At 40.1% G+C, this 13,865-nt stretch overlaps 1 protein-coding gene across 1 annotated transcript in view; it reads left to right on the top strand.

The window, feature by feature from the left end:
• SGSM1 (small G protein signaling modulator 1) overlaps positions 1-13,865 on the top strand; it is a 458,328-nt gene that overhangs the window by 346,947 nt on the left and 97,516 nt on the right. The window contains exon 13 of the mRNA XM_082258183.1: positions 9,650-9,788. Coding sequence (XP_082114309.1) covers positions 9,650-9,788 — 139 coding nt within the window. The remainder of the gene's footprint in view (positions 1-9,649; positions 9,789-13,865) is intronic.

Here is a 13,865-nt window from a genome sequence, read left to right as displayed (position 1 = left end):
CCTAAAGGTAACATCCCCCTAGTACATCCAAGAACAGTCATTACTCTCAAACCATCTGGGGACTTAGCTGGTTGTAACTTAATATCCTTCCAGAGACAATATATGTCTATCAAAATTGGAGGAATCACAATTGTTTTTTCATCTCACCTCATCCACAAAAATACGCACCAAACAAAATTACACAAAGGGTTAAAACCTACCTCTAATCAGGAAGACTACTGAAAACATGGACTGCATAGGATCAAGTGTATTATCTGTTTTTATCAGTTTAATATCGGATTCGTCCCCTATCTGGGGACCATATATTAAATTTATTTGTCCACTCCATGCATCAATTTGGTATTGCAATACCTCCAGGATGGTGCACCCCTCTCTTAAAAAAAACAAAAAAAAAACAAATGGACTGCATTGTTGCATAACACAGTCTGTACTTCCAAAAATGAAGGTGTTTGTTTTCTTTTAAAGCCGTTACTCAGGATACCTATGCCAGCAAAATTTAAGAAAATCTTTTGCAAGAAGTACCACTTCAAATATATTTGATGCTACCCTGGTCCCTTACCTTAATTATCTAAATAACCGCCACTCCAGAAGTCGCCTCTAACCACATCAGAAGGGAAATTAATTGGACACTATAAAGGTCCCTCAAAATCAGACGCAGTTGTCAAATCACCGCCTCCAGGCAGTTCCGGGATGGCCGATGGTGCTTCATGGAGCCGCCGCACATGCCCAGTGGGTTCCAATCAGCCTCCCAACTATAGATGGAATAATTTGTACATACTTTGCCCCCAGAGTGCACCCCCTGAATAATGTATGTTATTCCATCTAGATCTTTTGTATACAAAGATACTGACGGCTCCTGAGGAAGTTGCCCATGTCCAGGAAACGCATCAGACTATGAAATATCAGTACCTTTGGAATAGATACATCATGATCTCAAATTCATTATAAATTCTCTTTTAATGGTACAAGTATTTCAGTATTTTGTTAACAAGTGGAGTTTATTATATATGCTGCATTTGTAATAAAAATGTGCATTTTATGTAAATGTGGTGCATCGAAAGGCCCATCTTCACAATGCTTTTCTAGCCTTATAGTATTTTAGGGATGTGGCACTTACATTTTAACTCTGTATTACAAGACATGTAGTTACACTGCTTAGTAGTAAATGCAGTTAACAATTAAAAATGAGAAAGCCCACTAATGGCAATGGGCTTATCCCATAATAATACAAAGAACTGTAATGATATGCAATATTCCATAATCTATAACAAGCAATCTGTTATCACCATCCATTGTTTGGAAAAAGCTAGTCAACTGCTATGGATTGCTGTATTTTGCACAATATTCTTAGCGTTTTTAAATAAATCAAAATATCAGTAAATGGGGACAATTGCAAAAATACTGCGGCAGGGTGGCTGCTGTGTGCCGAATCATGTACATGATCTACCATTTCCAGGTAGGGGGTGCCCTCCCCCATCTTCACTGTGATTCGGTATAGTACAAGCCGGTCAGCAGGTACCAGCCAATAATTTATGGCCGGGACCTGCCTATCAGCTTAGCAAATCACAGTACAATGCCCTGTGTTTACTAAAAACACAGGGCTCTGTACAAGGCGCAGCAATTTGGCTATTTTTTTCTCCCTGCTTTGCATTAATTAAATTGATTAGTAAAAGCAGCACACACTACACACATGACACATTGTTAGGCACACAGTTAACCCCTGGATCGCCCCTAGATGTTAACCCCTTTCCAGCCAGTGTGATTAGTATAGTGACAGTGTATAGTATTAGCACTGATCACTGTATTAGTGTCACGGATGATGTCAGTGTCAGTCAGTTCCCACCCAGTGTCAAAGTGTCAGATTGCCCATGGCACTATTACAGTCCCACTATAAGTTGCTGATTACCGCCATTACTTGTGTAAAATAAATAAAAATTCCAGTATAGATACCATCATTTATAGATGCTATAACTTTCACGCAAACTAATCAAAATACACGTATTGGGATTTTTTTTTAACAAAGACATGTAGCAGAATATATTTTGGCCTAAATGTATGCAAAAATTATTATTATTTTTTTTTTTTAATTGGATATGTTTTATAGCAGAAAGTAAAAAATATTGGTTTGGTTTCCTTTTTCAAAATGTTTGGTCTTTTTTCGTTTATATAACAAAAAAATAAAAATCCCAGTGATTATCACATACCACCAAAAGAAAGCTCTATTTGTGTGAAAAAACTTATATAAATTTAATTTGGGTACAGTGTTGTATTACCACGCAATTGCCAGTTAAAATAGTGCAGTGCTGAATAGCAAAAAATACCCTGGTCATGAAGGGGGTAAAATCTTCCCGAGTTGAAGTGGTAATACAGGCACCCATTGTTTTTATTTACTTCTTTGTCCTATATCCTTAACAAATGGCAACATGGGGACTCCAGCTCCTATCCTCTATCCTGTAAAAAGTAATATAGTATATGAAAATACCTGGGGGATAAGATGGGACATGTAGTAATTAAGTCATTGATCATTATTTATTCTTATGATTACTTAATCAAAATTGATCTAAACAAATTATGCCATGATTGGTGAAAAAACTGAACTTTAATCACAAATCATTTCTATATAATTATTTATTTTTAGCAATTTTGTTTAAAATCTAATAAAGATCCTGTAATCTTACCTGCAGATCTCTGTATTATGATATATCAAATTAACACAAAAGTCTTCTTAAACTTGAAAGAAGATTTTTATGTTGTTCGTTTGCCTAGATAATTACAGATTGAAAGATAACTGTAGCACATTAGCACAATTAGTATATCCAGGGATACCAAGCAATATTGCAAGTATACAGTAACCTAGCTATTGCTGTTAGTTCCCTGTACTTTGAGACCTGTAATTAGATTACAGGTTCAGGCTAGTCTAATTGCACTATTTTTAACTTGTCTGCATTGCATATTAGGAGAAAGAATATCGGGCATACGTCTATAAGGGTTAAAACCTACCTCCAATCAGGAGAACTACTTAAAATACTACATTACTATACAATACTAAAATACTACATGGACCGCATAAGTTCTTGTGTAGTATCTGTTCTTATCAGGTTAATATCTGAGACGTCCCCTATCTGAGGACCATATATTAAATTTATTTTTAGAACGGGGAGATGAAGGAAGAGCTTGCTCTGTCCACTCTACGCATTGCCATCTAGTGTAATTGCACTATTCTCAACTTGTCTGCAGTCTGCATTGTAACTTCATATGAGGAGAAAGAACAAGGAAGGCATCTGCCTCAGATACTTGTTTAATTCAACATGCACTGTAGCCAGAAAAAAAATTCTATAATGCACTGTTTTCATGTAATCACAGGAGACCTCAATCTGTTAAAGCAGGGAACTCCTGCATTAGTTTAGCTGCAGTGTCAAATGCATATGTTTTCATATTAGAATTGAGAACAGGTAAGGCAACAGTGATAACACTAGATGTGGATTGAAATGAACTGGTCTTCGTTACATAGGGTACTCTCCCTGATTTTTCTATAGCAAAATGGACTATATGGTATTTCCTAATCGTACGGTACAGAATACAGGCTGGATATTCAAAGACCCTGGGTACCTTCAGGTGATTAAACACTGGGCCCCAGGCATACCACTATAACCCTACCCCACTTTGTGAGAGCTCCATTTTTTGCTAATGCCCTAAGGTAATGGACCCCTTCTCCCTCATCTTTCTTATTGAGAAGTAATTTGCTTCAATAGTTTATTTTACTTTTGAGTTCTTTAAACAAATCATCAAGGTCTTCATGCGTTTGAATCTATACAACCTCGGTATGATCTTGGGATCAGTACCCAAACCCCACGCTGTGGGGACAGCCTGTAATGTTGCTTTGGGCACTAAATTCTACTTGGGCCCTTACATTGACACTTAGTGCTAAGCAGGTCAAGCCACAGGGTGCTATACAGGTCCAGGGCTGTGGTCTCTCTATGGAGCTCAGACCGAAAGACTCCTCTATGTTATGTTCACCTTGATGAGAAATGCCTGAACCTTGATTAGGGATCTGTGATACGGACAGGTAAGACAGATTTACGCTGTACTGAACCAATACTGTAGCCTCACTTATTACTGGTTTACTATGTAGGAATTGTTTTACGTTAAAATGATGAGGAAACTGGGAGTTATGTTTAAATATTCACTTGTGCAGTGTTAACATTTTCAAACCTGTTAGTAAAAATTCCACCATTCAGAGTGTAGTCTCAGGTGGATAACTAGCTATTACAATAAAACACAGGACCCACTCTTACCACCAGCTCCCACCTACAGTCTCTTATTACGCACTTAGGCACTTCCTTCCACCTTTTTGCCTTGAGGATTTTACTACACCTAGGTTGCTGCATACTCCTTCATGGATGCACTTACCCCATTTCCGCAACCTACTCCATGGGTACCCCACAGGGCAATATGCTCACCAGTCCCAATTGTGGAAACCAGGCACAAGGGAGCTGTGGCAAAAGTTCAGGTGAACATGCCGTTCAGGTGAACATGCACTCTGCAAAGGCCCACAAAACAATCATACTGCTCAGATTGATATTTCCCCGCACTGGAGCTGGACCCTATTTTCTAAAATTATTTTCAGGTTTATAGTAAAAAAAAAAACAACAAATGCGTGTACAATACAATCACAGTTGCAAAATAGTAGGGGGAAAGGACCTCATCAGGGTTACATATGGCAAAATAAAACAATAAACCATCTGAAATACCAGGTAATAATAGGATGAGAAATCTGGGATGTAGGGTATATATAGACACAGAGCCCTATTTTTAACATTGGTCTTTGCATCTAAATCTAACTTGACTTGGGCATACAACAAGTGGTCTATCTTAAAAAGGCAGATTTTTCTGCAGCTATGGCACTTTCTTGGACAACTAATGTCCTTTATTCAGCCATCCCTGTCCAGAGCACAAAACTGCTCTCTGTCTCTGCCAAAGTCTGAAAGCTAGATGCCTTCTCTAGAGGATGCAGACCATAAGTGGAATGAAGAGAACCAAAGGCAGTGTTAGCGGAGGCTGCAGGAGATTTCTCACCCCCACCAATGTTATGGATTCACACAATATGCTTAACAATGTAGATGTGCTCACTTTTGTGTACATAAGCCTCGACCTTACCACTCTTGATTCTCCTCCATCTTGCCATTTATGCCTTGGGCACTAAGAGACCTGGTGAGTCTTAAAAAAACATTCCCCATTCATAAAAAAATAGAATAGCCAATTTATGCTGGTTGGGCTAATCCTCAAAAAATTTTCACCTCACAGAGAATCATTGGCGAGCTGTCTGTTTTGGTGTATGAACCTGCCATCTCAGTCTTGTACAAATTACAGTAGCAATAGAAGACATCCCTTAAGATTCTTCTGACAGAAAATTCGAAGCTACAGCAATGAACCACCAACCTGTCTACTAGGATCAAGCCTTGGTTAAACACTTTCAGCCAGTACCCTCTGCCTTACTGTTTTGTGTTGTTGTTCTAGAAAAAAGTATGAAACAGATCTCCAGAAAGGCTCTCTTTTTTATCCATATGCACAGAATCTTGTGGGTAAAAGCCAGACCAGCTGAAGCTGCCTGAAAATGTTGCCTCAGACATATGTCTTTTAAAGGGGGACATCTGTTTGGTGGGGCACTTGACAAATTTGTCAAAGATGTCACAGGAAGAAAAGTTCTTCTTCCACAACGGAAGATTCCTAAAACCCTTTCCTCGGGGGGCTTCTACCTACTTAAGAAGATTGCCTCATCACTGTCCTCATGCTTCATCTTCAAAGCCAAAAATCAGTCCTTTCTTTTGGCACAAGACTTGGAACATAAAATCTACCAAGTCTACTCCAAAATCCTATTTACAATTAGGGGGCACCCTCACTCCTAAGAGTGTACAGGACATCTGTTAACATATGCCTTTCCTTGGGCCCCAGATGTCCAAGACCTATGAATTCAATTGGTGGTTTTAAAGAAGTACAAAATAGAGTTCAAAACTCAACCTCAACATTTTCTTTTCTCAAATCAACTGAAGTCGTCTCAATGACAGTAGAATCTACAGAGTGCCCTGATCGGTCTTGTCCCAGCTAGTGGTTGTTCTGATCCCTCTGGAGGATATGTTCAAAGGATTCTACTCCTGTTAATGGTGTCATAACCCAAGGGCGATATTCATCCTATCCTGGACCTAAAAGACCTAAACAAATACCTTCACCTTGCAAAGAATTGCATGGAATCTGCAATGTTGGTTATTGCCTCTCCGAGACATGGAAGAATGCTTTGCATTAGTAGACATCCAGGATGCTTATCTACACTACCCACCTCATCAGCACCTCTTGCAATTCCCAGTGTGGGACAAACACGTACAATTTGTCACTTTGCCATCTAGCCTGTCTTCTGTACCCAAAATATTCACAAATGTAATTGCACCTCTTTTTGCATTTTTAGGAACTCAGAGCATTCAGGTAACCAGTTACCAGACAACCTTCTTTTAAAGGTCTCATCTCCTTTTCAACCTATCTGCAAATGCCCAAAGTACCTTTCAGATGCTTCAGGCCTTTAGTTGGATAATCCGCTTTTAAAAGTCTGCTCTCCAACCTTCTCTTTACCTAGAATACTTAGGCCTCCATCTGGAAACAGCTCAGTCCAGGGTCTTTCTTCCAGAAAACAAAATTCTTTCTAAGATCTCCTGCTCAGAACTTAAGATCAATGATTCATTCATGAGTGAAACTCTCTAACAGTTCTGGGCTTCATGGTAGCCTTATACTAGGCCTTGCCCTCAATGGCTATTAAAACCCAGATTTTAGGGGACAGGGGTATCTCCGACTGTCATTCCCACATTGCTCAAAGCCAGAAAAGCCACCGTCAGAAAAATTCACTATCATACTTGGAAATCCTTTGCCTGGTGTGAACACAGGCACTTCAATCCAGAATATTTTCTCTGCCTAACATTCTGGCATTCCGACAATTGGGACTTGACCAGAATTTGTCCTTGTACTTTTAAGGGACAGGTTTAGGTCTTTTCCATTTTGCTCTAAATACCTCTTCATTTTCCTTTGTAAAAACATTTATTCAAGTTTTGCCTCTGATTAGACGACCCTTGCAGCACCCTACGCTTCCTTAGGGCTTCAGTTTAGTTCTCTATACCCTGCAGAACCACCCTTTGACCCATACGGGAATTCCCCTTGAATGATCTGCCCTGCAAGGTAGCCTTCTTGATGGATATCTTGTCAGGCGGACATGTTTCTGAGTTAGTGTCTCTCTTTTATAAGGACAGAGTTAGCGGCTCTCTTCTTCACAAAGACAAAGTAGTCTTGCTCCCAAGACTTTCCTTTTTTCACACTAACTAAAAAAAAGTCCTTCCTTTTTTGTGCCCTGTTCTTTAGCACCCAAAGGAGATTGCTCTTTAATGTCTGGATATGGTCAGAGCCATCAGAGTCAATTTATAAGCTACAGTTTCTATGTGGAAGACAGTCCTACCCTCAGGACCTTGCAAGGGCAATCCTGCTTCATTGCTAAGTGGATAAGACAACTCATTTCAAGAGCTTAAACGCTATAGGATAAAGCAACTCATCTACTAATACATGCTCATTCTACCAGGTTGGTAGGAGTTTCCTGGACATTCCAACATCAAGACCCTGTTGCCCAGCTTCTGCCACCTGCTCTTCAAATCATACCTTCTCCATGTTTTGACAGGTGGATATTCAAACATCTATGGATACAGGTTCTTCTTGCAGCAGCACTCTGAGTTGGGTCTGTTGATCCTTGTTATTGTTGGGCCTTTTGGCACCACTATGTTTACATTGTGTTGCTCACCCTTCTTATTTATTCTTTAGGAACATCCCAGGGGCTATGAATATCCAGCATGTATCTGGTACTGTATTATTAAAATAAAGGGAATTTTGAATTACGTAAAAATGTCATATCTTGGAGTACAGTACAGGACACAGGCCATCCTCCCCTCTGTTCTGTGTTATTTTGCCTTACGTGCTAAAAAACGGAGCTCTCACAGAGTGGGTGGGTTAAAGGGGTAAGCTTGTCCAGCAAAGCTTTGCCAGTGTCTGAACCCCTGAAGGTACCAGCCTATAACCCAGGGTCTGTGAATATCCAGTCTGTGTCCTGTACTGTATTCCAAATTCTGTTAGACAAGTATATCGCACGTAAATCTTTTGCTTGCTCTATCAGTCACTACAATGTATGGAGTATGATGAACATATCTGTGAGTGAAGGAGATACAGTGGATGAAGGGAACTTTACTACTTAACCTATAAGAGAAGTGGACTGGGATTCAGAAATATTCACTTGTGCCAACAATATGAAGAGGGAGCAGACACAAATCATCTAGTGAAAAACAGGTCCCTGTTGCTAAAGCTCAAAAAGGAAGTTTCTGAAGTTATTCTAACGTAATACAGAAGAACATAACATTGTATTTCAGATTGTCCTATTATTGCAGGATAAGGTGATAATTCCTTTTAAAGTATATCTGTAGGCAAAACTTATAAATAAGTCTTCTACTGGCGAAACCTGTTCTAGAGGCAATTGTCCCTATTTTGGGAGATTTCCTTCAACTGTTTGGTGCTTCTGTGGGAAAGAAAATGAAGGAGAAATGATCAAGCAAAGTAAGATCTATAGTGTACCTGTCAGCAGTATGATTCATTCATGTAATTAAAATGTCATATACCTGCATGAGCTGATAAAAAAAGAAGAAAGTCCTCATGCACCTTCTCTAAGCTGAGGTATCTTTAAGGTTGCTATAGAGATTCTCTGGTGCTTGCCTCAATGCCTAGGTCAGAAACTATAGCTGGTGAGTGCTACTTCTCCTTTAGCAGCCTCTGTTCAATTACGATAAGCAGACCTTACCAGTACTTGGTTGCCCCTAGGTTGTGGTACACAATGCTATAATTTGTACCCTATTTGCAAAAGGGACCAAGCATAGGCAGTAGACAGCATTATCCAGAGACAGTCTAAACGAGCAGGTACATGGTTATCAAGAAAAAGTCTGAGGTCTGGAGCTGGCAGCATAATCCAAAAACTGTATTTATTCCAGGCAGAAGGTAAATAACAGGAGAATCCATTGACAAGAACAGAAAGGCAAGTTGGGCAGCCAGGTTGCAAGACTGTACTATTTGCTACTCTTTAGGCATTTAATGGAATCTATTCTCTACAGGATGAATAGTGTTACCTTAGCATGTATGTAATTATTCAGATATTAGGTGTCTTATGTATACATTGTACAAAAATTCCAGTGCAAATGTCTCAAGCATTCCGCAGCTGTCCCATATAATCCCTGTAATTTGTGTAATATGTTTACTTCATGCATCTAGTAGCCATAATGCAGCAATTTCCTGATTGGGGTATGTCGGGAAAACACCACATTATGCCACTAGATGGGTCTGACAACCATAGAAAGTAAACATATTACATAGGGGTTATTTGTGACAACTGTGTGAATGCTTAACAGATTTGCATAGTGAACTATAAGCACACCCCTTAGTTTTGAAGCAGAAAATATCAAATTATTCAAGTTGGTTTACACACAGTCAATAGCTTTTATCCAGTGCTAAAAAGAAATTGGTGTTGACCCACAGGGGAGGAATTTAATTTTATACTTTTTTTCTATTCTTTCTTCTTCCACAGTGCCTCAGGATTTTATAGATCCTCAGGGGGTTGGGTTACCTTCTATGTGGCAGCCCAGTACACGCAAGTCCTCCTGCTCCTCATGCTCACAGAGTGGCTCTTCAGATGGGGGTCCAGCCAATGGCTGCAATCATGAAAGGTACAATATGCTGGTAACTAGCAGTTTCACCTATTATTCTGAATATGATCACAATATGATATTTGATCGAATTCCACCATGATCTACAATATGTTTGTGTGTACGTGTACCCAGGAACAGTCTAAGCAGACTTTTGTCACCAAGGCAGAAAACACAGTTTCAAAGAGGGCTTTGTACAGTATGCTCATAGCATAAAACAAACAAAATATCTGATCGTCTAAACCACTAACTAAATGCATAGCAGTTCCTATCTAATAGGGTGTCCCTAGCGAGTTACCCAAAATAAAAACCGTTTTTTTAGATGTACGTTTATCAAACTGAGAATTTTTTTCTCAGTTCACTGTTTGACAGTTCAGAACAGAGGAGAAGTTTTTCCTCTGAAAACTGCCGAGATCCATGTAAAAGTGAATGGGCTGCCTGTAATCTCGTGAGACATAGCGAGATTACAGTACAAGAAAATCACAGAAACACTCTGGTGCCCATTTATTAGGCAGTGAAGCAGTGGTAAATTACCACTGCTGAGTACACTGGCATTATCAGGGCCTAATGTTAATAAAATATTTAGTCTTCCTACACAATATGTATATATATATATATATATATATATATATATATATACACAATATCTCACAAAAGTGAGTACACCCCTCACATTTTTGTAAATATTTTATTATATCTTTTCATGTGACAACACTGAAGAAATGACACTTTGCTGCAATGTAAAGTAGTGAGTGTACAGCTTGTATAACAGTGTAACTTTGCTGTCCCATCAAAATAACTCAACACACAGCCATTAATGTTTTAACCGCTGGCAACAAAAGTGAGTACGCCTCTAATTGACAATGTCCAAATTGGGCCCAAAGTGACAATATTTTGTGTGGCCATCATTATTTTCCAGCACTGCCTCTCTTGAGCATGGCGTTCACCAGTGATTTACAGGTTGCCACTGGATTCCTCTTTAACAAGGGACATTATACTGGTGCAAAGAACATGAATACATAAAGATAAAAACAATCCACCCGGAAGACCCATAGTAGCCGCCATGGACAGCATCACCAATCCGTTTTCTCAATATTTTGACCAGTTTCTACAGCCACTGGCACAAGGCCTGCTCTCATACATTTGGGATGGAGTTCATCTTCTGGAACAACTGGAACATTAACATGGGAACCCACATACTTGTGGACTTCCTTAGATGTAAATTCATTATATACATCCACCCCTCACCATATAGGACTCAGAGCGGTCTCCGAATTCCTTATGAAAGGTCAAACACTAAATCCACAACAGGTACAGTTTATAATTATTATTATTATTATTATTATTATTATACAGGATTTATATAATGGATGCGACCAAGTTTTGCCTAAATCAGGCATGTCCAACCTGCGGCCCGGAACTGCAGGCAATGTGGCCCACTGCCCCCTGACAATTATTATGTTTTTGTTGGGGAGGAAGTGAGTCAGGGGCAAAGCCACAGGCTTCCAACTAACTGTAGGCAGAGGCTGCCTCAGAGGGGAGGGAAGGGGGAGCGCTGCCAGATTAAAATCAGATAGGGGATCTCCTGCTTACCCAGGGGCTGCTGTCATACGAAGCCCGATTCCTGGACCAGCTCCTATGATAGACAGCACATTGGTGACTACTATAATTGGAGCCGGTCCAGGAGGCAGGACTTCGTATGACACTGGTCGCCGGATAAGCGGGAGATCCCCGCTCTGTGTAATTCAGTTGCTCTCCTCTCTCTTCATTGCAGACTGCATTGGATGGGCATGCACTGGTGAGGCTATATTGAATGGACACTGATCAGGCTGCATTGGATGGGCATGCACTTGTGAGGCTGCATTGGATGGGCACTGATCAGGCTGCATTGGATGGACACTGATCAGGCTGCCTTGGATAGGCATGCACTTGTGAGGCTGCATTGGATAGGCACTGATTAGGCTGCATTGGATGGGCACGCACTGGTGAAGCTGCATTGGATGGCACTGTTTAGGCTACATTGGATGGGCATGCACTAGGCTGCAAGTGCCATGCGATTCCCCCGGCTGCCGCGGGAGACTTGTCAGTCAGTGACAGAGCCGCTGCTTCCTGTATAGTTCCAGCTCTGTCACAGGCAGTGATATGAAATTCACTCCACCTGTTACAGGAAGCTGTGGCTCTGCTCTCTATTGCAGCTGCTGCTTCCTCCAGCAGTACCCAACGTCATGACCAGCATTACCTGCATGACCAGCAGTAACCGCACCAGAAGTAACCGCCAGCAGTAACCGCCAGCAGTCTGCAAAACAAGTAGAAAAGTATGTGCATTAGCATGTGTAAATTGTTGCAATGTGTTTTTTAATAACCAGTTGTGTTTTGCCATAATATGTCAAGTCCTTGTTCATACATGTATAAATAAGGGCAATACATTTTCTGGCTGCCTAAATCATATATGCTAGGGGTCCAACTAGCCCCCAGCACATAACTGTAAATATCCCAGCATGTGCAGTGTTTCTGACTCCTATCACCATGACCACATGAAATCACTGAAGTGGTCATGGTGGTTAGAGTGTTTCTTTAATATCTCTAAGGAGAAGTAACCCTCTGTATACTGATTCCATTTCATTTGATCATCCTCTAGTTGTGTTAAATTAGTGCGGGGGGGGGGGGGGGCATCGCGGGAAGGACGTGGCGGCGTTTTATTACTTACATAATATACCTTATTTATAGTATATATTTTATATGCCGCCCGAGAAAATTTCTGTACACTCAATGTGGCCCAGAGAAGCCTAAAGGTTGGACACCCATGGCCTAAATCATAATTATTTCGAATTTGATGGTGAATTCTACTTACAGGTCAATGGCACAGTTATGGGGCAAATTTTTCCCCTAGCTACGCCAATCTGACAATGGGTCTCTGGGAAGCGATCCACATCTGGCATAACAATCCCCATACCTCCCATATTGTATTCTATGGGAGGTATATCGATGACATTATTGTCATCTAGGATGGCTCAGAGCCATGTTCATAGAATGTGTTAAACATTGCAATAATAACACATATGGTCTCACTTTTTCTTTAGTACACGATTCAGTTCAATTAGCCTTTCTTGATCTTATGCTTTACCTAGAAAATGGCACTATACAAGCCAGAAATTACACGAAACCTACAGCTGGCAATTATTTTTTGCACTTCAGAAACTGCCACCATCCTAGATGGATTCAAAATATCCCAAAGAGCCAGTATTGCCGTTTGCAAAGAAATTGCACTAATGAGAAGGATTATAAGGAACAAAGTGCTGGACTTAAACAAAAATTAATCGACAAAAATTTCCTGAATCCCTTTTGGACGAGACACACACCACATATCTAGCGGGCCCAAAACAGACAAAAATAGAAATACAGGATAAATCAGAAAGTGTACCTCGGTTGGTGACACAGTTACACGCTAAATAAAAAAAAAATGGAACAAGTGCTGACCAAGCATTGGCCAATACTTATGGAAGATCCGCACCTCAAATTTGTATTACCTCCTAAACCCAAAATAGCTTACAGGAAAGCCAGGAACATGTCACTCATGGCCAAAAAGAGCTTGTGGTCAAACACCGTACCTACCCATTTAGGAATTTTTTCAAGTGTTCCACAGAGTTTGTAATATACTGCCTATCTTGCCCCTGTGGCCTACATTATGTGGGTAGGACCGTCCGCACCTTGAGGTTCGGGGAACAGCGGCGCTTTGTTGAAGGTGGTGATGGTAAGCAGAGCGTTCCCCAACATTTCTTACAACACCATCAAAAATCTTCCTCGGGTCCCAAGGTGTGGATTATTGAATCCATTCCAAACACGTTCCCACCGACAGAACGTTTTAAACGTCTCTGCCAGAGGGAAACTTATTGGATTAATTCCCTTAATACTTTGGTCCCCGGGGGTTGAATGAGGAAATTGAAACCAATACATTATTCTAATCCCCTTTTTTGAATATTCTCACATTTTCATTTTTTATATATATATATATATATATATATATATATATATATATATTTTTATTTTCTCTTTATTTTTATTTCATTTTTATCTTTGTTTGTTTGTATCTTTATTCTT

The sequence above is a fragment of the Pelophylax lessonae genome (assembly GCF_965119305.1).
Source record: "Pelophylax lessonae genome assembly, chromosome: 1".
Taxonomy (NCBI): domain Eukaryota; kingdom Metazoa; phylum Chordata; class Amphibia; order Anura; family Ranidae; genus Pelophylax; species Pelophylax lessonae.
Note: the sequence above shows the minus strand (reverse complement) of the source record. Positions and strands in the feature narration are given on the sequence as shown.